The sequence below is a fragment of the Schistocerca gregaria genome, chromosome 5, assembly GCF_023897955.1.
Source record: "Schistocerca gregaria isolate iqSchGreg1 chromosome 5, iqSchGreg1.2, whole genome shotgun sequence".
NCBI lineage: Eukaryota > Metazoa > Arthropoda > Insecta > Orthoptera > Acrididae > Schistocerca > Schistocerca gregaria.
In genome coordinates this window covers 250,591,447-250,617,791 of record NC_064924.1, presented here as the reverse complement: position 1 = coordinate 250,617,791, position 26,345 = coordinate 250,591,447, and the positions used below count along the sequence as shown (strand labels likewise).

The window sequence follows — 26,345 nt, the reverse complement described above, 5'->3', positions numbered from 1 at the left end:
TCACTTTAAGGTGCAAAGTTTTTCCTTGAGTTGATTCCATTCCGAAGTTCGATAGTGGATTGCTTGGAAAACACTCGTCTACAGAAGACACATCAAATGACTTGAGTAAAAATTATGCGATAGTGGGCAGAATTTAAAGAATGGAAGCTTAGGGTAAATATCCCAACAATTATTACGTCCAATCACTCGTTGTTCCAAACAATGACTTTTTAGGGAACAAAACACGTCACATTACTTGAGTAAAAATAATACGATACACTTTAATGATGACGTAATTAATGAACTGTGCAAAATCATCTCTGACTTTAATATCACCGTACATCATCAAAAGATATTTGTTAGAAATTCATGCATCATTTAGTGAATTTTCTTACCTGGAATGGGTGGAACAGGATCAACCTTCATCGGCAGCATATATTCGTATTTAATTCCCGGGTTTGGTTCTTGATAGATGATCTGTGAAGAAATAATGCATCATTTATAATACCAGTATTCGTAATAAATTTTCAGCATGATAATATTTCGACAAATATGACTTTTCCTATGAATATAAACAAAGTAACTGTTTTGGATTCGTCGGAGAACACTATAAGGTAGCGAAGTGCGTCATTTGTCACGCCGTTCCCAATGGTGCTGAACCTAAATTTATGGAAATGTTGGAAAATGAGAATGAATAAATTTGAAAGAGCTGGACGATATCAAAAGAGGGCTACAATGTAAACTCATTACATGTCTAGCTATTTAGAAGAATCAAGTGTGAGAGAATTATCTGAGAGCTCCAGTGATTCAAATGGGTTGGAGCACAACGGGAATTAACCTCTGAGGTAATCAGTCCCCTAGAACTTAGAACTACTTAAACCTAACTAACCTAAGGACATCACACACATCCATGCCCGAGGCAGGATTCGAATCTGCGACCGTAGCGGTCGCGCGGTTCCAGACTGAAGCGCCTAGAACCGCTCGGCCACACAGGCCGGCTCTGAGAGCTCAAATTAGGGCTGAAGAAGGTAGTGTACGATATTGAAAACTATTACATCCAAATTGAAACTCTCGCTCTGAAACTTAGTTCAGACTACATTGTATGAAAGTCCATGACAGAATAAAATTATGTATCGGACTGAAATTCGACCAATGCCCTCTGCTTCTGCTGGCGGAACTCATTCGAACCGAAGAGTTGATGTGTCAGTTCATCTCCTACTTTCCCAACTTCACGGGGGTTTTGCGTGGTAAATGAAATTTGACACTGTCAGAACTAAGCAACTACGTTTTCATACACAAATGTCTTGATCGCATTTGGTGAACCTAAGGCGGTTAATTGACATCGACTAATGAGACAAGATAAAAACCAGTATCTTGTGCGTTCAGCTTTCACGTCCTTTTTTTTGTGGATGACAGTGGTCGATCGCATCGGACAGCGCTGGTGAAGGGCCTCTTGCAACAATAGAGTATTTGGCGACTGGACTTGCTTGCCCATTAGCTTGACTTAAATCCCGTCGAGCACGTGTGGGATGCGTTGGGGAGAGATGTTGAGGCACGTCAACATTCACTAAAGACCATCCAGCAGCTGTCAACCGAGCTGGAGGACGAATGGAAAGTCCTACCCCAATAACTGCTTAGCATCATTGTAGCCAGCACGGGAGCACGTTGCAGAGCAAGCTTCGCCGTCCGTAGTGATGGAATGCTGTATTAGAAACCATGGCACGCTCTTTGTAATGTCCAGGGGACCTTCATAAATCACGGTGACTCAAGTGTAATTAATCAAATGAGACTATATGGTTTCCGAGACCTTTCCAAATCTCTATAATCTATGATGTATATACGCAAACTGAAGCGACGAATGAAATTTTTTATCAAGGCCAGGATTCGAATCTGGGTCTCCTGCGGACTGGCAGATGTGCTAGTCACTACGCCACCCTTGCACAGTGGCTTTGCACAACTGCAGGGACTACCCTAGACGGAATACCAGCTGGGCTGAGGCGTGAATAGGAATGTGGAGATTAGATTAGATTAATTATTCATTCCATAGACCCACAAAAGAGGGGATCCTCCTGGGTGTGGAACATGTCAGATAAAGACATTACAAAAATGTAACTAGAAAAACTTGAGTTTCATTAATTTTAATGATCCTCAGTCAATAAACAGTAAAATTATGTACATGAATTAAAATTAAACTTCTAATATTTACAGGCTTAATACTTACATCTGCTTTCATTAAATTCATCATTCACGCATTACCTAGTCACTTGGCTATTACAACAAAGTAATGTCAAAAATTAAAGTAAATTATTCATTTGACTGATCCTCAGTTACGAACACTCAAATTATATACAAGATTTAAAATTAATCTTTCACTGTTTACAGACTTAAGACTTACATCTACTTTCCATACATCCATCATTCACACGGTAGGTAGTTACCTGGCTGTTACAACCAAGTATTGACAGTAATTTTGGTATGATAAATATTCATTAAAAGGGTCTACTGCACTTGTTGAGAAATTCATGGAGGGAATAGAAGGAGTTGCTCACCAAAAATTCTTTTAATTTGTATTTAAATTGTGCCTTGTCTGAAACTAAACTCTTAATGGTTGCTGGTAATTTACTGAAAATATGCGTTGTTGAATGCTGGACTCCTTTCTGGGCAAGAGTAAGTGATTTGAAATCTTTATTTATATTGTTCTGATTCCTAGTATTGATAAAGTTGCTAAGCAGTTAGTTGGAAAAAGATAAGTATTATCTACAACGAACTTCATTAGTATGCCCAATTCTTTGAATAGGTTTCGAGATGATGTTCTTCGATTTACACTACACATTACTCTTATTATACGCTTCTGTACTATAAAATTTTTTTCTCAGTTTGTGGAGTTATCCCAAAATATGATACCATATGACGTAATGGAGTGAAAATTAGCAAAATATGCCCGTTTTTTATATTTATATCTCCTTTGTCTGACATCATTCGCACAGACTTGTTTAGGCGCTTTAGCAGTTCGTTAGTATGTGTGGATTGAGGGGGGAGGTGCGTTAAGGTCGTCTGTGCAGTTGCGGAAAGGCAATGTGCCGGGGTGCCGTAGTGGTTAGCGTATATGCCTAGTCAGCGCGAGACCCAATCCAAGCCTTCCTAAAAATTTCAATTTTCGCTTCAGTCTGCATATACCGGGTGATCAAAAAGTCAGTATAAATTTGAAAACTTAATAAACCACGGAATAATTTAGATAGAGAGGTAAAAATTGACACACATGCTTGGCATGACCTGGCGTTTTATTAGAACCAAAATGCAGGATGGCGCTCCACCCCATATTGAAAGCCTCGTGAAAGATCTCTTGCGCGCGTCGTTTGGTGATGATCGTGTGCTCAGCCGCCACTTTCGTCATGCTTGGCTTCCAAGGTCCCCAGACCTCAGTCTGTGCGATTTTTGGCTTTGGGGTTACCTGAAGTCGCAAGTGTATCGTGATCGACCGACATGTCTAGGCATGTTAAAAGACAACACCCGACGCCAATGCCTCACCATAACACCGGACGTGCTTCACAGTACTGTTCACAACATTATTCCTCCACTACAGCTACTGTTGAGGAATGGTGGTGGACATATTGAGCATTTCATGTTAAGAACATCATCTTTGCTTTGTCTTACTTTGTTATGCTAATTATTGCTATTCTGATCAGATGAAGCGCCATCTGTCGGACATTTTTTTGACCTTTTGTATTTTTGGGTTTTAATTAAACCCCATGTCATTCCAAGCATGTGTGTCAATTTGTACCTCTCGATCTACATTATTCCGTGATTTATTCAGTTTTCAAATTTATACTGACTTTTTGATCACCCAGTATACAGTGTAATTATTATATTTGACAAAAGTGTCGTTTTTGTTCTTCTCAATGTGTGTTTCTTTCAGTTAACTTCTGTTCTATACTGTAGCAGTTCTTTCTCTGTACGTTACAAGTTCCATCGAGCTATGTTACTGGGCAGTGACACATCACGCGCAACTGTCTTTCGTCCTCAAGTTTTGCGCACCCATGTACGTGACGAAAAGCGGTTTTCGAACAGTTCGTGTGCGACTAGTTGTTCATGTAGTTCGCAATCGGGAAACAGGTTGCAGCCGAGCTGTGGTGTAAGCACTTTACGCCGAGCCGGCCGGCTAGAGGGACGCCGTCCAGCTCTTCGCGGACGCCGACGCTCCACTGACGGCGGGGCATAAGTCTGCGTAACGACCCGGAAAAAAGCACCGCGGGCGCGCCTGTGGCGGACGTCCAAACAGCCGAGCGACAGCGGCGCCTGTGCCTGCCCCGGCTCTTCTGTGTGCCTTTGTGGACGCCTTTTTTGCAGCAACCTCTTGCCTGTGTGGTGGGGAGGAGGCGCGGGGGAAAGGAGGGGAGCGGGAAAATCACAGCAGCTCAGCTCCACTCTCACTGAAAAGCCTCATAAGGTTTACTGCGCCATTTGGTTGACTTTTACGACCGTTCTCTTCCATTCGCTGAGTGCTGAAGACGGAACAATGGGTCCAAGTGAACCTGCCGATACATACGTACGAAAAACGAAAGATAACAGAATAATGACAGTATTTCTGTGCTGACTCCTATTTTTTTCTTTAATTTTATGGTGGCAGACTGATCTCCTCCGAAGCGTGTTGTCTAGGCTAGGTTGGAAGGCTCCAATTTGGTTGTGAGTAGCGGAAACCAACGAATTAGAATACTAAAATCTTTGATGTAGGCCTACAGCCGTACTGGTATGTACCGTAGCTCGAAGTCAAGGTAAAAAAAAAAAAAAAAAAAAAAAAAAAAAAAAAAAAAAAAAAAAAAAGTGGTAGTTTGGTCTTGGGTTGGCAGAGTGGTATCGAACGCTGCTGCAGTTAATCTGAACACATATAGCTCCATTCATATCCGACATCTATTAGCGATCATTGGAACGGCGGAAAGTTCCATGGGACTGGAAGAAGGCCCAGGTCATACCAATCTACAACAAGGGAAGAAAATCGGATGCACATAATTACCGGCCAATTTCACTGAAATCGATTTGTTGTTGAATCGTGGAACATATTGTGTGTTAAGACATAATGACCTTTCTGGACTCTGAGAAGCTCATCTGCAGAGACCAGCACGGTTTTAGGAAACAGCGGTCATGCGAGATACAGTTGACCCTCTTTGTGTATCATATACAACAGGCTCGAGATACCGGATCCCAGATTGATGCCATATCTCTCGACTTTCGAAAGGCGTTCGACTCAGTTCCGCACTGTCGATTGCTACAAAAAGTGCACGCTTACGGTCTATCCTATGACATACGCAGTTAGATAGAAAGTTTTCTAACAGACAGGGAGCAGGATGTCGTCCTGAACGGGGTAACTTCAACAGAAACAAGAGTAACTTCAGGTGTGCTCCAGGGCAGCGTAGTAGGTCCTCTGATTTTTACGATTTACATAAACGATCTGGTTGATGGTATTGATAGCGGCCTTAGACTGTTTGCAGATGATGCTGTAGTCTATAGGAAAGTAGTACACTCCTGGAAATTGAAATAAGAACACCGTGAATTCATTGTCCCAGGAAGGGGAAACTTTATTGACACATTCCTGGGGTCAGATACATCACATGATCACACTGACAGAACCACAGGCACATAGACACAGGCAACAGAGCATGCACAATGTCGGCACTAGTACAGTGTATATCCACCTTTCGCAGCAATGCAGGCTGCTATTTTCCCATGGAGACGATCGTAGAGATGCTGGATGTAGTCCTGTGGAACGGCTTGCCATGAGATTTCCACCTGGCGCCTCAGTTGGACCAGCGTTCGTGCTGGACGTGCAGACCGCGTGAGACGACGCTTCATCCAGTCCCAAACATGCTCAATGGGGGACAGATCCGGAGATCTTGCTGGCCAGGGTAGTTGACTTACACCTTCTAGAGCACGTTGGGTGGCACGGGATACATGCATTGTCCTGTTGGAACAGCAAGTTCCCTTGCCGTTCTAGGAATGGTAGAACGATGGGTTCGATGACGGTTTGGATGTACCATGCACTGTTCAGTGTCCCCTCGACGATCACCAGAGGTATATGGCCAGTGTAGGAGATCGCTCCCCACACCATGATGCCGGGTGTTGGCCCTGTGTGCCTCGGTCGTATGCAGTCCTGATTGTGGCGCTCACCTGCACGGCGCCAAACACGCATACGACCATCATTGGCACCAAGGCAGAAGCGACTCTCATCGCTGAAGACGACACGTCTCCATTCGTCCCTCCATACACGCCTGTCGCGACACCACTGGAGGCGGGCTGCACGATGTTGGGGCGTGAGCGGAAGACGGCCTAACGGTGTGCGGGACCGTAGCCCAGCTTCATGGAGACGGTTGCGAATGGTCCTCGCCGATACCCCAGGAGCAACAGTGTCCCTAATTTGCTGGAAATTGGCGGTGCGGTCCCCTACGGCACTGCGTAGGATCCTACGGTCTTGGCGTGCATCCGTGCGTCGCTGCGGTCCAGTCCCAGTTCGACGGGCACGTGTACCTTCCGCCGACCACTGGCGACAACATCGATGTACTGTGGAGACCTCACGCCCCACGTGTTGAGCAATTCGGCGGTACGTCCATCCGGCCTCCCGCATGCCCACTATACGCCCTCGCTCAAAGTCCGTCAACTGCACATACGGTTCACGTCCACGCTGTCGCGGCATGCTACCAGTGTTAAAGACTGCGATGGAGCTCCGTATGCCACGGCAAACTGGCTGACACTGACGGCGGCGGTGCACAAATGCTGCGCAGCTAGCGCCATTCGACGGCCAACAGCGCGGTTCCTGGTGTGTCCGCTGTGCCGTGCGTGTGATCATGGCTTGTACAGCCCTCTCGCAGTGTCCGGAGCAAGTACGGTGGGTCTGACACACCGGTGTCAATGTGTCCTTTTTTCCATTTCCAGGAGTGTATCCCACGAAAGTAGTGAACATATCAATGAGGAAAATGGTTCAAATGGCTCTGAGCACTATGCGACTTAACTTCTGAGATCATCAGTCGCCTAGAACTTAGAACTAATTAAACCTAACTAACCTAAGGACATAACACACATCCATGCCCGAGGCATGATTCGAACCTGCGACCGTAGCTGCCTCGCTGTTCCAGACTGTAGCGCCTAGAACCGCAGGGCCACTCCTGCCGGCAGTCAGTGAGGATTTGCCGAAAATAAATGCGTGGTGCAATGACTGGCAGTTATCTCTCAATATTAGTAAGTGTAACCTACCGCGTGTAACAAAGCGAAAATCCCCATTAATGAATGAGTACAAAATAAATGATCAGTCTTTGGAAGCGGTAACATCCGCCAAGTATCTGGGTGTGACTATTCGAAATGGTCTGAAATGGAATAATCAGATTACACAAGTAACGGATAAGGTGAACTCTAGACTGCGGTTTATTGGTAGAATCCTGAAGCGATGCAGTCCTTCAACAAAGGAAATAACTTAGAATACGTTAGTACGTCCAATCGTCTATATGGGACCCTTACCAGTTAGGTCTGATTCAGGAGATTGAGGAGGTCCAAAGAAGAGCGGCAAGATTCGTGACTGGTACATTTAGCCATCGCGAAAGCGTTACAAATCTCATAGATAGTTTGAAGTGGGACAAACTTGCAGATAGACGCTAAACAGAAGGGGCTGCTCACTAAAGTCCTAAATCCAATCTTCACCGAGGATGTAAGAGAATATATTATTACCACCAACTTTCAAATCGCGTAATGATCATCATTCAAAGATAAGGGAAATAAGAGCTTATACTGAGGCGTTCAGACAGTCGTTTTTCCCTCGTGCGATCCGCGAGTGGAACAGAGGGGGGGAAATATGACTTAGGCGCGAATTGTGCCCTCCGCCACACATTGCTTGGTGGCTACTGGAGTATATATGTAGATGTAGAACACTCTACGACATATCATTTCCCGTCTCTTCGAACTGGTTAATTTACACCAATGGTCGCCCCTAATGCCTCTAACATGTCGGCAACAACATAATTGGAATGCTGTTCAGAAGTACGATGCAATGTTCCTTCGAACATGCATGGATGTTCCAAGGAACAGGTATTGCTGCGACTACAGCTGTTGCCAACATAGACAACCATCAGTTTCATTACGGAATGAAAACAATGAAAATTTGTGCTGGATCACGACTCGAATCCGGATTTTCCGCCCGCATCTCGTGGTCGTGCGGTAGCATTCTCGCTTCCCACGCCCGGGTTCCCGGGTTCGATCCCCGGCGGGGTCAGAGATTTTCTCTGCCTCGTGATGGCTGGGTGTTGTGTGCTGTCCTTAGGTTAGTTAGGTTTAAGTAGTTCTAAGGTCTAGGGGACTGATGACCATAGATGTTAAGTCCCATAGTGCTCAGAGCCATTTGAACCGGATTTCCCGCTCATCGCGTCGTTTTCCATTAGGCCAGCCGAGTACGACACATGTGCAGATCCCAAACTTCCACATGCCGCAAACCATGTGCCTATAACATTCATTCGTACATCTATTACGTATATCCCTGTGCAGAGGAGACATTTTAATTGAAAATCACATGAGCGTTCGAAGGAACATTGCGTGTTGCTTCTGAACAACAAAGCCACTTAATAAAGTATTTATCCGTCGACACCTGGCAAGCGACTATCAATCAAAATGTCTCCCCGTATGGGAATATACACAATATATGTCCGAGTGCAGGTTGTAGATATAAGGTTGAGAACATACGGAACTCTCGGGCTGGCCACGGAGCATCCAGAACCGCAACTGTGAATACATTTCATGCATGTTGCCATGAGTACTGTATTTGTTTACGTCGTATCTTTGGATTTATTGGTTCTTTACGACTTTCAGTCTGATATATATTACTGGCCATTAAAACTGTTACACCACGAAGATGACGTGCTACAGACGCGAAATTTAACCGACAGGAAGAAGATGCAGTAATATGCAAATGATTACCTTTTCAGAGCATTCACACGAGTTTGGCGCCGGTGGCGACACCTACAACGTGGTGACATGAGGAAACTTTCCAAACGATTTCTCATACACAACGAGCACTTGACCGGCGTTGCCTGGTGAAATGTTGTTGTCATGCGTCGTATAAGGAGGAGAAATGCGCACCATCACGTTTCCGACATTGGTAAAGGTCGGATTGCGGCTTATCGCGATTGCGGTTTATCGTATCATATCGTATCACTATCAGTCGAGATGACAGGCATCTTATCCACATGGCTGTAACGAATGGTGCAGCCACGTCTCGATCCCTGAGTCAGCAGATGGGGACGTTAGCAAGACAACACCTATCTGCACGAACAGTTCGAGAACATTTGCAGCAACATGGACTACCAGCTCGGAGACCATGGCTGCGGTTACCTTGACGCTGCATCACAGACAGGAGCGCCTGCGATGGTGTACTCAACGACGAACCTGGGTGCACGAATGGCAAAACGTTATATTTTCGGATGAATCCAGGTTCTGTTCACAGCATCATGGTGGTCGCATCCGTGTTTGGTGACATCGCGGTGAACGCACATTAGAAGCTAGTATTCGTCATCGCCATACTGCCGCATTACTCAGCGTGATGGTAAGGATTGCCATTGGTTACACGTCTCGGTCACCTGTTGTTCGCACTGACTGCACTTTGAACAGTGGAAGTTACATTTCAGATGTGTTACGACCCGTGGCTCTCCCCTTCATTCGATCCCTGTGAAACCCTACATTTCAGCAGAATAATGCACGACCGCATGTTGCAGGTCCTGTACGGACCTTACTGGATACAGAAAATGTTCTACTGCTGGCCTGGCCAGCACATTCTCCAGATCTCTCACCAATTGGAAACGTCTGGTCAATGGTGGCAGAGCAACTGGCTCGTCACAATACGCTAGTCACTACTCTTGATGAACTGTGGTATCGTGTTGAAGCTGCATGGGCAGCTATACCTGTACACGCCATCCAAGCTCTGTGTAACTCAATTCCCAGGAGTATCAAGGCCGTTATTACGGCCAGAGGTGGTTGTTCTGGGTACTGATTTCTCAAGATCTATGCACCCAAATTGTGTGATAATGTAATCACATGTCAGTTCTAGTATAATATATTTGTCGAATGGATACCCGTTTATCATCTGCATTTCTTCTTGGTGTAGCAATATTAATGGTCAGTAGAATGTGTCTGACACCTGACTTCTCCATAACTATTTTTATATGGGCCTATTAATCAGGCTTGATTTAGGTTGTATTTAATGGTTGCGACTGCTCTCACGGATTGTTCGGTGACAGAGTCATCAGTATCGCGTCACTTCCACGCAGTAGATAATGGTTGCTAACGCCGAGAACTATTTCATCTACATCTAGATAGATACTTTGCAAGCCACTATACGTTGCATGGCGTGGCGTTGCGTGGCAGTCTTTGGACGAAGACATCTACATCTACATCTACATCCATACTCCGCAAGCCACCTGACAGTGTGTGGCGGAGGGTACCCTGAGTACCTCTATCGGTTCTCCCTTCTCCCTCGATTTTCTGTAAGGGCCTTGCTAATGAAAAGGATATACTCGTACAGTGATCAGCCAAAACGTTAAGACCACTATCCACCGCGAGTTGGATGTTGCCTTGTGGTGTTGCGGGTACGTAACTCGGTAGCAAGAGCATGTAAGCGGGGCAGACACGGAAGGGGTTCACCCTGGCGAAAATATGGGCTGAAAATGGGAAAATCCATAGGGATCAGAAACTTTGATAAAGAGCAGATTATTATTACACAGAGCTTATGAGCGAGTATCTCGAAAACGATGAAGATGGTCGAATGTTCAGGTGCTACCGTCGTGAGCATCTGTAGGACAACGAAACTACCACTGGGCGCTAGATGGTTGAACGTTCACGTCTCTCCACAGGACGTGCGTTCTGAGGCTTGTACGCTCTGTAAAGTAGTCTAGATGGAGAACTGCGGCTTCTCTGCCGAACGAGCACAGTGCTGGTGCACGCACAAGTGTTTCGGAGCACACCGTTAATCGTAGTTTGTTGAACATAGAGCTCCGCATCTGACCACCCTTACGTGTTAGCATGTTGACCCACGACATCGTCAGTTACGATTTTAGAGGGGACGGGGCCATCGGAAGTCGACCGTCGACCAATGGAAACGTGTCGGCTCTGTGGTTGAATCACATTTTTCCTACACTGGGTCGATGGTCGTCTCTACAAACGCCGCCATCCAAATGAACGGCAGCTCGAAACGTACAGCGCACCACGGACGCATGCTGGCGGTAGCAGTATTAGCTATGAGAAATATTCTCCTGCGCTTGCGTGGGACCTGCGTTCATAATCGAAGACACGCCAACATCTGCGAGCCACCTGTACGTCTTCTTGCTTGACGTTTTCCCCATCGGCAGCGTCATCTTTCAGAAGTGTAATTGTTCGTGTCTAGGTGGGAGATCTGTAGTACAGTGGTTTGCTGAGCATTATGATGAACTCAGCGTTGATGTACCAAATTCGCCTGATATAAATCGTCTGGAACCCGTCTGGGTCGCTATCGGGCGTCATCACCGTGTATGCGAATCAGCGGCCCGTTATTTACGCGAATTACATGACCTGTGCGTAGACTTATAATGCCACATACCACCACAAACCTAATAACAAACTGGGATCCGTGATACGCAGAATCGGTGATGTTTTTCGTACCAAAGACGAACAAGGAAACTATTAAGCAGGTGGTCATATTGTTTTGGCTCATAAGAGAAATAAGACAGAACGCTATTTTCGTTAATATATCGGATATAAGATACATGGGTAAGAGGTCTCTTTGCAGTATCTAGGAAGAATGTTGGAGGATACGCAGCCGGCCGGCCGTGCGGTTCTAGGCGCTTCAGTCCGGAACCGCGCTGCTGCTACGGCCGCAGGTTCGAATCCTGCCCCGGGCATGGATGTGTGTGGTGTCCTTAGTTAGGTTTAAGTGTTATAAGTTCTAGGGGACTGATGACCTCAGAAGTTAAGTCCCTTAGTGCTCAGAGCCATTAGAACCATTTGCTGATGCGCAACATGAAACTACCACATAATGTCGGCCGGAGGATAACGAATTCAATGCAATATTTCATTGCAAATGGTGTAAATTTGTAACGTATCTACGAAGACACTGGTTTTATTAATGAAAATGGAACGCCTGAAGAGACTCAATATTTGTAAGATGAACTCCTCATCTCGTGACAGGTTTGCTTAGACAGCAAATGCGGTGGGAAGCATTTTAAGACAGACGCCTTGTATCATCTGAAGGGCCACTTTTTAAACACCGTCAGTGTGTTGTTGATAGGAGTTCTGAGAGAACTTGACAGGCACATCCGCGCTCTTCCCATTCCAACACTGGTAATACGCAATGAGCACCACGATATACTAAAGTGTATTACACGTATTCAGCAATGTTAAGGAAATTGTCTTTTGACTAAATGAAACAGGAATGAAGAACGTCTAAATACACGTGTGGCCGAATAGCGAGTGGGTACCGAACGAACGGATGGTTTTCATGAAAGTGCATGTAACTAATGATGCAACAGAACAACATAAACCATGTCAGATGGTGATAAAAATCGCGAAGTACGCGAATGGTAGAACTTCACTGTACCCAAGCGCTGGATAGGCCGCAAGGGGCTTGCTTTGCATGGCCTCCACATTCACCCGACCTTACGCCATACGATTTTTTCCATTGGGGCTTCATCACGGATCGTATGAATGTGCCTCCGCTATCAGCAGACCTCCCTGAATTAAGAAACCGGATTGAAGCAGCTGTTGCTACAATCACTGAAGACATACTTATCAACGTTTGGGAAGAACTCGGCTGTAGACTTGATGTGTGCCGTGTGACAAATGGTGCTCATATTGAGCATTTATAAGGTTCTTGGTAAAACTATTGGAGTCGCTCTTTCATTTGACGTATCATTTATAACTGTAAGTTTAATATAAGAAATATTATAAAGCGTGAAAATCCCGATATTCAATTATAAACACCCTGTATTATGTGTCATGGTAGCCATAGCAGCTATTTTCTGCCATATCGAGAAGGAGAAATGGCTAGGAAACTTAATAGTGAAGTCTGTCTCCACTGCCTTTTTAGTAGCGTATTGGCTTAGTGTATGGACTCTGCAAATGGACACTTCGAAGCACGGCTTCATCACCAAGGCTTCAACTGTTTATCGAAGAACCTCTATAAGATATCAACAAAACAGAAATGTATATTTGTGGGAGGTTACAGTGGACACACAGTTAAACTTGCGATATTGTTATAGTACATATAATGAACTACAGAAAAATTTACATGGACTTGTTAGAAGTCACATTATATGTTTGAATAATAATTAATTCTATTGTATATGACTTAGCAAAGAAGTAATTACACATGATGCTTACAGTAGTATAAGGAGATATTGAGTTTTCAAAGGACACTGAAATATTCAAAGAACATCGCAAGGTGAATGGATTCAGTTACATGACACATGTATTCATTTACACTACACAAAAGTAAACAGCATGTGGAAATTAATTCACTCAATGGACGCAATCTGTTTTGTTCGTTAATGCTTGTAGGGTCATCTTAGAACTATGTGTGTTTAATACTTTATTACGTCAAGGATCGTTTAAAAATTACAGTGTTCACATTACTGGTTCCAACAAGTGATTGCCACCTTCAGGTGTGATTAAATCGTTAACAGATTTGTCAATTTCTATAAGAATTCCAGTTAAGCACTCTAAACATCATGTAGTTTTATAAAATATGTCAATGAATTATAAAGGGTGTTACAAAAAGGTATGGCCAAACTTTCAGGAAACATTCCTCACACACAAAGAATGAAAATATGTTATGTGGACATGCGTCCGGAAACGCTTACTTTCCATGTTAGAGCTCATTTTATTACTTATCTTCAAATCACATTAATCATGGAATGGAAACACACAGCAACAGAACGTACCAGCGTGACTTCAAACACTTTCTAACAGGAAATGTTCAAATTATCCTCCGTTAGCGAGGATACATGCATCTACCCTCCGTCGCATGGAATCCCTGATGCGCTGATGCAGCCCTGGAGAATGTAGTATTTTATGACAGCCGTCCTCAATACGAGCACGAAGAGTCTCTACATATGGCACCGGGGTTGCGTAGACAAGAGCTTTCAAATGCCCCCATAAATGAAAGTCAAGAGGGTTGAGGTCAGGAGAGCTTAGAGGCCATCTGTTGTTGAGAAGCATACGAACACTTCGACTGAAATATGCAGGAGCTCCATCGTGCACGAACCACATGTTGTGTCGTACTTGTAAAGGCACATGTTCTAGCGGCACAGGTAGAGTATCCCGTATGAAATCATGATAACGTGCTCCATTGAGCGTAGGTGGACGAAACTAAAATGAGCTCTATCATGGAAATTAAGCGTTTCCGGACACATGTCCACACGACATCTTTTCTTTATTTGTGTGTGAGGAATGTTTCCTGAAAGTTTGGCCGTACCTTTTTGTAACACCCTGTATATCATACCGTCAAATATTAAAAGGGATTAAGCGATACTGAATGTAATAAATTAATGTATAAAAATTTAAAAGGTTGCATTTTTTCGTTTGGCAATGAGTCAAATAAAAAGAAAGTGTGTATGTTCATATCTAGTGCAAATAGTAAGTGGAACTCAATTCAATACGCTATCATATACAACATAAAAAAGCAAAATTCACGGAAATGCTGTACATTTAAAAAAAATATGCTTATATTTTTCTGTAATTCTTCGTACGTTTTGCCACAAATTCGCAAATTTCACTTAAGAATACATAACATCGACCCAGAGATAAGCGTTTCTGCGGTGCTTACATCGCAGTAAAGATCTTTCGATTATTAGCTGAAGCCCTGGTGATGAAACTCCGCTACGAAATGAAGATTGACGAGTTAACGCGCTACATAAAAGTCTAGATTGACTTCTTTATTTCGTTTTCTACAATAGGTTGTATCTCCGATAAGATACTACGACGGCAAGTCATAAAGCAGTAACTGACACCTCTAGTAAATACATAAGTCCCTGCAGTCGCACTATCCTCTGTGTCCTCGGTGGCTCAGATGGATGGAGTGTCTGCCATTTAAGCAGGAGTCCCGCTTCGAGTCCCGGTCGGGGCGCATATTTTCAACTGTCCCCGTTGACTTATATCAACTCCTGTATGCAGCTAGGGGTATTCATTTCACTGTAACCTCCATCACTGTCACTTCACCATACCACTATTTTGCAAGAATAATGGGGTATGACTCCGTGAAAACCTGTGTTTATCCGTTACGAGACAGCTAGAAGCTGTTTCAAATGTCAACGCTTTTCCTACACCGTATTAGGTATGGTAATGTGTTATTTTTGTGGTCTCTTAATATTTTTGTCCAACCTCGCCCCCTGCCAGTAGGTGATATCAGTAGTAGGATCAGTATCACTCGTACCTGAGTTTTCACTTTTTACTGTATTTCCTTTACTATGTCACAGTTTAGGCATAGAGATGCCTTTGATGCGTTAGAAGACCAATCCCGACATGAAATTGTGGTCACATAGACTACACATAATAGATGGTGGAAGGTGTAGCTGGTGTTATGTATACTCAAAAATAATAAAATGAATAAAGTTTTTAAAGGGCATCAAATTTTCCTTTCACTACAGAAATTATTTATTTCAGCAATGCCTTTGTACCATTTTCAAGTAGATCTGCAAAATGAGGGGCAAATCAGTTGTTTGCCTGGCCCAGTGGCGGATACAGCGAAACCTCAAGGAGGGGGCGCTAGAGATATCTTGAGCTACTTTTACTTCTCGTTTTGTACAGTAAATTGTATCTCCGATAAGATACTACGACGGCAAGTCATAAATCACTGTCACCTCGAGAAAACAAAGTTAGGTAAATATGTTTTGTTTGTTGGCAGGCACGTATCTGCAGTCTGATACAAAGCACCGTAGTGCGCTGCCAGCAGATTCGAAACAAAATGTCAAACTCCATCTCCTCTTTATTAATAGGCAGCGGCAATTTTGTGTGTTACAATACTACGGCGCCGGTATTTCAGTACATATCAGAACTGCAGACATGTGCCTACAAAGAAACTAAACTTAACCCCGTACCTTTATTTTTGCAAGTTGATAAATTAAAACATAATACTCGTAAAAATCAGGGAGAAGGAGCTTTTCACAGTATTGCTCTGTAGTGGACACTGTGCCCCAGCTCGACTCCCAGCGGAGTACACAGCGTGGCGCGGCCGCGGGAGGCGGTACTGACCATGATGTCGACGGGGCCGCGCAGCGGGCCGGCCGCCGTGATGGACTCCGGGTCGTGCCGGCGGTACGTGAAGCCGTCGTACTCGCCCGGTCGCACCACCGCCCAGTCGCCGTTCAGGATGAAGCTGCCGTCCTGGCGGCGCAGCGCTGCAACAGGCGGCGGCACCGCACACTGAGCAAGCTGCGTCCCACATTAACTCACCAGTCGGGTTGGCACAGGGATTCTAATACCTCTACAGCATAACTACAGGGTGGATCATAGACGTGGAGCCCCTCTGTAAATGATAAAACGCGGCCAAACGGAAATTTAAGATCAGCAGAGTAAAAATCTGTGATGCTATCCTGCCAACATGGCGACCCTTTGGGAACTCATCATCTAGGATGCAGCTCGAAATTTTCGAATGGAAAGGGGGGGGGGGGCTTTGACGTGAGGGGGGGGGGGGGTGCGAGGGGGGGTTTGATGTGACTTATAAGACAGAGAGAGATTTACACTAAAAAAAACAATAGTACAAAACTTCCTGGCAGATTAAAACTGTGCCCGACCGAGACTCGAACTCCGGTTCGCATCGCCGGCACGGTAGCTCAGCCTGTTCGGTCAGAGGGTTAGCAGCCCTCTGTAATTAAGAAAGAAACTGAGCTAATAGATCAACAACGAACTTCAACGGATGTCTTACGACGTCCGCAACGACCAAACACAGCGATTTAAAAAAAAAAAAAAAAAAAAAAAGGCACAGCACTTGCCCGTGAAAGGCAAGGGTCCCGAGTTCGAGTCTCGGTCGGGCACATAGTTTTAGTCTGCCAGGAAGTTTCATATCAGCGTACACTTCGCTGCAGATTGAAAATCTCATTCTGGAATAGTACCTTTCATTCGTGCATCGCTTTATCCATTCTGGAGTTACGTTGCAGTTTGTTCAGAACTAGGGAAATTCCAGTGATAACACTTAAAGGCTACAGGACGTGCCCAACGCGATGTCCGGCACGTTATAAGACTGCAACCGACCCCTACACCTCTTTCACAAAGACTTAATCAACACTTGTGACGGAATGCGAACAAACGCCTTTCAAGGTGAACAAGGTTGTTGATCGTCACTCCATGCACAATGGACTTTATACGTCTCCACAGACTGAAATCTAATAGACTTAAATGTGTCGGAGGGCATGGATCACATCTCAGTGGTGCCAGTAGGGTCTATCAGTAGATGGGGTTTCACTATGCATGGCGTGCACCTCAATAGTATGGGAAGTGGAGGCTGGCTAAGCTTATAGTTGACAGTGTAGTGGGTGGTGGTGGTGGTGGTGGTGGTGTCACTCATGGAAAAATTCCTGTAGCAGCTGGTGTTAGAGCTGCACCTTTTTTAGACTGAAGTTAGCTGATAGGTATACCTGCTTAAAGGAAGTGCCTCTAACCAAGGGCTCACCTCCAGAGGATGTAATGTTTCCAAGTAGAGAAGGAATTATCATATTTCATCAAAATATAAGAGGTACTAGAGATAAAGTTATTGAATTGCTAATAGATGTTCACTCTGAAATTATTGGTATATCATAGCACAACTTAAATAATTTGATAATTTAGAGGCTTCGTTTACGAGGTTACAGATTAGCTGGCTGTTTGTCAATGAGTTCCTTGCGGGGTGCGGGAGTGGCTCTGTACGTAAAAAACAGTCCATAGACGTATCACGACACTGCACTGAACAGATATTTGAAAGTTGTGCAGCAATAGTTGAATTTAGTGAAACTAAACTTCTAATTGCTGTTGTTTATAGGTCCCCTACCTCCGACTTCAGAGCATATTTGCTTAAGCGAGAGAGGGTACTTGATTCACTTTGTGGGAAGTACCAGAAAGTGGTGACTTCAATATTAATTTTGTATATGATTGTGCAAGAAAAAGGATGTTGGTAGATCTCCTAAATTCATATGATCTGATGCAAACTGTGTTTTTTTCCAACTAGGGTGTAGGGGAACAGTCATAGACAATATTTTTATTAATTCTTCATTACCAGATGGGCATTCTGTTAGTAAAAGGGTGAATGGCCTTTCAGAACATGATGCACAAATTTTAACACTAAAAGGTTTTTGTACTCAAACCAATGTCATATTTAATTACAAACTTCGTAGTAAAGTTAATCCAACAGCAATAAAGAGTTTTTTTAAACTCGTCAAGGAACAAGAGTGGCAAGACGTTTATAGTGCTGACAATATAGATGATAAATACAATGCTTTCCATAACATATTTCTCATGCTCTTTGAGAGCTGCTTTCCATTAGAACTTTCTAAACGAGGTACTAGCAGTAATGGACAACCCGGTTGGCTGAGTAGTGGGATAAGAATATCATGTAGAACAAAGCGGGAATTATATCAAAATGATAGAAGTAGTCACAATCAAGCTACAGTAGCCCATTACAAACATTATTGTAAGGTACTTAAAAATGTTATTAGCAAGGCAAAAAGTACGTGGTATGCAAATAGAATAGCTAATTCACAGGATAAAATTAAAGCCATGTGGTCAGTTGTGAAGTAAGTGTCTGGTAAGCAGCACAAGGTCGATGATATAAAGTCAGTTCGCAGTAATAATATTTCTGTTACTGATAAATCAGATGTATGTACACTATTTCACAATCATTTTCTGAGCATTGCTGGTGAATTAAATAAAAAAAATTGTTTCTACAGGAAATCAAATAAATTTCTTAGCAAATGCCTTTCCGAGATTGACGTCTGAAATACTCCTGTGTGATACAGACAAGAGGGAGATTGAGTCAATAATTACGTCACTGAAGACTAAGGACTCTAAAGTTGGTTTCGGTAGATAGTTACTATGCTCTCTCTCTCTCTCTCTCTCTCTCTCCTCTCTCTCTCATACACACACACACACACACACACACACACACACACACACACACACAGAGAGAGAGAGAGAGAGAAGTATGGCGGGAAGGGGGGGGTAGAGGGAAAGAGGGAGGAACTAATGTCGTGATAGAGCACCCCCTCCTACACCTTCCACTACTGCCTCTGCCTCATCCGTTCTTCAGAGAATGTATGTGCACTATCTCTCTGCTGGTTTTTCCTCATAGTCGGACGAATGCAAAAATGGTAATATGCAAGGCGGCCACAAGACAAAACTAGCTTGAAATATGTTCCCGGCCGTTCCTGACTACATAATACAAACAGGAAAATCATCTAAACGAGTTGGAAATGAGAAAATATTGCTCGAATATAAGAGTAGTTATCTCTGAAGAAAATAAAACCCCGCAGGTGACAATTAAAAGTTCTTTGCCTCAGAACATTATCAGAAAGGAATCACATCTCTTGCTTGAAAATATTCTGTTACAAAAGCTAAAGCTCCAAGGTCAGGCTGTAGATGTTAAGTTTTTATAGTGGTTACTGATTAAAGTTGTATTGGGGCAGTGGATCCTCAGCTCTCTATTCCGACGGATGACGGCTGGTGTGGGAATACACACAATAGCCTTCTAAAAAAGTAGGAGGATAGGTGAGTGGCACTCTCACTACGTTTCTTTGTTCTAGAGTTATGGGATGTTTTTCTTCTCGCATATGATGACAGTGGGAACCAAACAGAATGGCTTAAGCACCGACTGTATGGAACTCATAAGCACATGTTCGATAACGTAACAGGATTGCTGTCATAGCCGCTATAAGAAATGGTAGCACAAAATGGAATCTGAAAAACCGATTTAAGGTTGGATTATCAATAGCAAACCCCACTCAGGATCTTGGTACTGTAGTTCACATTGTTACCACGATTTTAAACTTCTCGGAGGCCTTGGATACAGTTCGACTCCGTCAGCTAGTAGAGAAGGCACAAGCTTATGTAATCTCGGGGGCAACTATTCAACTGAATCGAATTCCTGCTTAACGGAGTGCACAACTCCTAAACTTTAAACAATTTTTTCTAGAAAACTTTGTGAAACATGCAAATATCCTTTATGTCACTTGATGGAAGCTATTGCTCCTTTCCGCGTCAAGAAAAAGTGCCGAAAAATTCCTGCTTTAAGTTTTCCTTTTTTAGCTAAATTTTGAATCTTCTAGCAAAGGCAGTTCGTTCTGTTCCACGGAGGCTACCAAGTACTGTAATTTACGTTACTCAAACGCACGTTTCTATGTTTTCTCGGAAGACTCGTTTCGCAGCGAAAAGAGCAACTAATTTCGTTTCCACAAAAGAATGCACAGTGCGCTGCACCTCACTTTTTTCTTTAGCGGAGATAAGTTTGCTTCTGCCTGCCGAGGAGGAAATATTTAAATTCTGCCCCCACCCTCTCCCTCATAACTTGGCCCCGATGGAAAGTTTTTCTTAGAAATTTGCGTAAGATGAAGCTGAGTGAAAACAGATGCGAGCTATTCAGGGAGTAGAAACAGGTTAATAACCTCTAGAATACCGTAACGTTTACTAACAGGAGAGGAATGGATGGCGCTTTTATTTCGCGGAGTTACTGCTCAGGCTAACTTACAAACGCATTGTATGTTTTTCTTTCATGGAACACACACTGCACCAGGCCTAACTAATGTTACGCGGTAGACATTACAGGGGTTAAGTCGGTAACAGAGACCGTTGCAGAGGGGAAAATGCAGATAAATGACGTCTGATATTATCACTGTGAACAGAGTATTTTTATCATTAGAGATAGACTATTTTTGTCGGAGTATAGTGACACTAGGGAATAATCGGTTATAGTTTGAAAATTAATCTTACAAATGTGGAGCTGTTTGGTCAAAGAGTGAAAGTCATAAGCTGAGGTGGATACATGGAAAACAGATCTGTTTCTACATATACAGATTACGCATTACGATTTGTGCACTTTCTGCGAGCGATAATGTTCTTCTCCTCGCTGACAAAATTCGACATTTTGTCATTCTGTCAGGTGTTAATCGTCCACTCGCTCTAAGGCTTTTGTTAATCTACACTCAACAACAGGGAAAGTGTTTCGGTTATTGCTTTACAAACGTAAATTTTTTGTCATTTTTTATCATATTTTATGTTGTTTTCTGTAGCTGTCGACATTGTTCGGAATTACTTACAAATACACTCCTGGAAATTGAAATAAGAACACCGTGAATTCATGGTCCCAGGAAGGGGAAACTTTATTGACTTATTCCTGGGGTCAGATACATCACATGATCACACTGACAGAACCACAGGCACATTGACACAGGCAACAGAGCATGCACAATGTCGGCACTAGTACAGTGTACATCCACCTTTCGCAGCAATGCAGGCTGCTATTCTCCCATGGAGACGATCGTAGAGATGCTGGATGTAGTCCTGTGGAACGGCTTGCCATGAGATTTCCACCTGGCGCCTCAGTTGGACCAGCGTTAGTGCTGGACGTGCAGACCGCGTGAGACGACGCTTCATCCAGTCCCAAACATGCTCAATGGGGGACAGATCCGGAGATCTTGCTGGCCAGGGTAGTTGACTTACAACTTCTAGAGCACGTTGGGTGGCACGGGATACATGCGGACGTGCATTGACCTGTTGGAACAGCAAGTTCCCTTGCCGGTCTAGGAATGGTAGAACGATGGGTTCGATGACGGTTTGGACGTACCGTGCACTATTCAGTGTCCCCTCGACGATCACCAGAGGTGTACGGCCAGTGTAGGAGATCGCTCCCCACACCATGATGCCGGGTGTTGGCCCTGTGTGCCTCGGTCGTATGCAGTCCTGATTGTGGCGCTCACCTGCACGGCGCCAAACACGCATACGACCATCATTGGCACCAAGGCAGAAGCGACTCTCATCGCTGAAGACGACACGTCTCCATTCGTCCCTCCATTCACGCCTGTCGCGACACCACTGGAGGCGGGCTGCACGATGTTGGGGCGTGAGCGGAAGACGGCCTAACGGTGTGCGGGACCGTAGCCCAGCTTCATGGAGACGGTTGCGAATGGTCCTCGCCGATACCCCAGGAGCAACAGTGTCCCTAATTTGCTGGGAAGTGGCGGTGCGGTCCCCTACGGCACTGCGTAGGATCCTACGGTCTTGGCGTGCATCCGTGCGTCGCTGCGGTCCGGTCCCAGGTCGACGGGCGCGTGCACCTTCCGCCGACCACTGGCGACAAAATCGATGTACTGTGGAGACCTCACGCCCCACGTGTTGAGCAATTCGGCGGTACGTCCACCCGGCCTCCCGCATGCCCACTATACGCCCTCGCTCAAAGTCCGTCAACTGCACATACGGTCCACGTCCACGCTGTCGCGGCATGCTACCAGTGTTAAAGACTGCGATGGAACTCCGTATGCCACGGCAAACTGGCTGACACTGACGGCGGCGGTGTACAAATGCTGCCCAGCTAGCGCCATTCGACGGCCAACACCGCGGTTCCTGGTGTGTCCGCTGTGCCGTGCGTGTGATCATTGCTTGTACAGCCCTCTCGCAGTGTCCGGAGCAAGTATGGTGGGTCTGACACACCGGTGTCAATGTGTTCTTTTTTCCATTTCCAGGAGTGTACCTAAGCTGCGTGTGGCCCTACCGTAGTTGGTTTAGTGTGTAACGTATTGGAACTAGATAAAATTGTTTTGAACTGTTCATTTCATCTGAACTAAACAAGACATCTGTAGCGTACCCAAAGGCTTGGAAATAAGGTGTCAAACGCACATGGGGGTTCTACGTTGAAACCCGTTCTCGTTGGAATTTATCTCCAAAGAAGCCAAAAATATCATTAAAAGCATCCTTCATAGCGTTTACGGCTTCACGTCTACAAGTTTCAGCTCGACCTGAAGAGTAGAGAGTTAATCTGAAATTTTGATGATGGAGAATTCTGAAGAAAAGTTCTTACCGTGTATACTTTTCTCATACTACGGGGCGCTTCTTGTCAGTCAGGATGACAATCGCATTTGGGGATCACAGCAACTAACGGAAACGCACCAAAAAATCAAAACACGGATATCTGGTGTGAACTGCCCCATCATCATGTTGTTAGATCTCAACGTCCAGGCGAGACCATTTAACTAGAGACATTTCTATTCACTAGCAATTAATGTATTCACGAAAACTGGAAATTTGGAAGCTGTAATTAGGACTGAAGATGTTTCAACGCAACATTTTGCTCCATATCTGCTTACAGCATTATCTGAGAAGCTCTTCAGTCCATGGATTGGACGACTGTTCCAATCCGCCACCCCTCTGTGGTATTGCACTTTTGGACATCTGTTACTAGTATTACATGAAGAACACCATTTATGCGAAATCTTTGCCGGCCTGAGTCGATCAGTCGCTTAAAACATCACAGAATTGCGTAATTGAAACTGTCTTCATCAGCCTAGGTTTTCTACCCGTACGGGCGTGCCTGGAAGCCGAGAAGTCGTGGAATCGAATTCCAGCCGGACTACGGACGGTTTCAGTCTACCTCCACCCCTCAACGATGAGGGAGTCACCAGGTAGGGAGATAAGCAAAAGAGATAAGGAAAGGACAAAACACATTTTATTGTCTATAATAAATCATACAGTCATCGTTGATCTTTATTTTACAACTGCCATTTCCGACTTTCGGCCATAAAAATAGGTACTCATCAGCATTTAGTTTCTTCTTCCTTCTCGTAGTCAAAACAAATGCCATGCTTGGAACAAGAGTACCATAAGGCTGTTTAGCCAACAGTCCTGTAGTCTCAGCAATACTCCACGTCTTACAAGTCTTCCAAGCCAAAATGTTAGAATCTGGAAATGCTTCAAGGCCACCATAACCTGCTTGATTGCCCCATACAACAACAAGTGTGAGCCAGGTACTACCTCCAAACACTGCTTGTACATCACAGTTAAAGTTCAGATGGAGTCCACGAAAAATATTTGGACCTCCAATCAATTGCTATTTATTAAACTGACCAGCCAAGTCAATATCAATCGCATTCAAACTGTGATACACAGGTACACTGGGCCGCCAGCGACGACGTTAACCACGTCGCAGAGGCATTGCTGTGGCACGTTAACACACTTGTTGTTGTATGGGACAATCAAGCAGATTATGGTGGCTTGAAGCATTTCCAGATGCTAACATCTTCTCTTGGAAGACATGGAGTATTGCTGAGACTACAGGACAGTTGGCTAAACAGCCTTACGGTACTCTTGTTCCAAGCATGCCATTTGTTTTGACTACGAGAAGGAAGAAGAAATTAAATGCTGATGAGTACCTGTTTTTATGGGCGAAAGTCGGCAATGGCAATTGTAAAATGGTTGGGACTGTCCGGTTGGCTAATTGAGGCAGACCGCCGAAGTAGCGTCCAAGTGAAAACCTAGCAGCTGGGCGTTCACCCAAACAAAGTTGTTACTGACTCTTTCTCTGGACACTTTGGTAAGACGTGGGTGGAGACTGTTTTGACACCTGTGAATATGTCAAAGGCACCGAGACGAATATAAATTTTTGTGCATTTTTGAGTATTTTTGAAAATTCTGTATGCTTATGCGCTTATCAGTCTGCGTAGCATAATTTTCTAACCCTAGCGTCCTTTCTCTATCACCACACAGCAAGACATAAAGTAATGTCATTTATCGAAACCGCTGTTTCGAGGTGTAGGAAATTTTATGTAATATCAAGTGTCCACTTTACAAATGACTCACTGTAACAAAATCATGTCATTTATATGTGTGCCTCTTCTTCAAGGATCGACGGATAACGCAGAGCAATGCGAAATTTTTTTTGCAATGCACATTTTTTAATTTTCTGAATAGTCTATTGGAAATTGTCTTTTGTTATTCAACGTCAAATAGCTACTGCAGCGAGAGCAGCGTTGTGAGAGGCAGTAGCAGATCGCTGTCCAACGAAAAAAGATTATCACATTCATTTCGTACCTGCGAAATTTAAGTTTTTATGGAGACGAACTTCCAAGGCGTTGTAATATCTTACTAGACATCACACTTGCTGAGTTTATGGTTTTCTGCTAAAAATATTTGGAATTGTGAAGGGGATTCAATAAAAAAGAAGGTGCAAAACAATCACATGTGTGCTGTAGTGTTTAACGTTTTTTGTTCACCTTGGGCTGAACTGATTACGGCATGCCCGTAACTGTGTCAGAAGAGACATGGGGAAGCAGGTCCACAGCCAGTGAAGACAGAGTCGGGTGGCGACAGCTTTTTGATCCATTTCAGCTAGTAGTCTAACGTAAGCCTACCCTCGAAGCTCACAGCCGGTGAACTGTACATTTCCGGTCTAAGATTAAAAGTATTTATATGGGCCCGGCTCTTCTATGTTTTGCTAAGGCATCGTTTGCCATCACTTGTGCCACAACAGAACCATGGCTCCGCCGTGCAACAGTCAGGTTCAAATGGTTCAAATGGCTCTGAGCACTATGCGACTAAACTTCTTAGGTCATCAGTCGCCTAGAACTTAGAACTAATTAAACCTAACTAACCTAAGGACATTACACACATCCATGCCCGAAGCAGGATTCGAACCTGCGACCGTAGCAGTCGCGCGGTTCCGGACTGCGCGACTAGAACCGCTAGACCACCGCGGCCGGCAACAGTCAGGTCTTCAACGCCACAGTGTAGTGTCAATAATATTATAGCCCTGGCTTTGCCAGCAGGGCTGGCATATTTGGTAGCTTTGTGCGGTGACAGCTGACCTGTACAGCATATCCCTAAGATGCTACAAGTTTGATCCCGCGTGACCTACAAGAAAGAGAACCTCTCCATGCGATTATATAAATTTATGAAAAGCAATATCAGGCAACGAGAACGTCTGAGTGAAGAAAAACTATTACGGATGGCGCTATTAAGAATGAAAGTACGTATTCATCACACATGGATACATTACTGAAGGGGCGCATATGTTTAAGAAAGAAACTAGCAGTCTCTATAAAAACATGAAACATATTAATTACCCACTCAGTTAAGTATGTAGACTTTTAACAAGTCGACAAAAGTATTATAATCATGAAATCGGGCCTTAGTACAGGTAGATGAACATATGAAATCAAAGATGTGACCAATGACGGCAAAAATAATTATTTGTTTAAAGAAAGAACCTGAATAATAAGTAGAACACCAGCAGAATCACCAAAATGCATGAGGGAAGCAACTATGTGCCTGAAAGAACTGTGCAGTTAAATCCAGAGGTAAGCTAACGAATCTCGCAACGCTCTCGGCTCAGTGACCGCATCGCTGTCTTATTATTACCGCTA

General features: G+C 44.2%; 1 protein-coding gene across 1 annotated transcript in view; it reads right to left on the bottom strand.

Annotated features, from left to right (window-relative positions):
• The window catches only part of LOC126272046 (thrombospondin type-1 domain-containing protein 4), a 2,052,781-nt gene that overhangs the window by 117,941 nt on the left and 1,908,495 nt on the right, over window positions 1-26,345 (bottom strand). The window contains exons 8-9 of the mRNA XM_049974560.1: window positions 16,225-16,370; window positions 375-456 (exon numbers count right to left, since the gene is read on the bottom strand). Coding sequence (XP_049830517.1) covers window positions 375-456; window positions 16,225-16,370 — 228 coding nt within the window. The remainder of the gene's footprint in view (window positions 1-374; window positions 457-16,224; window positions 16,371-26,345) is intronic.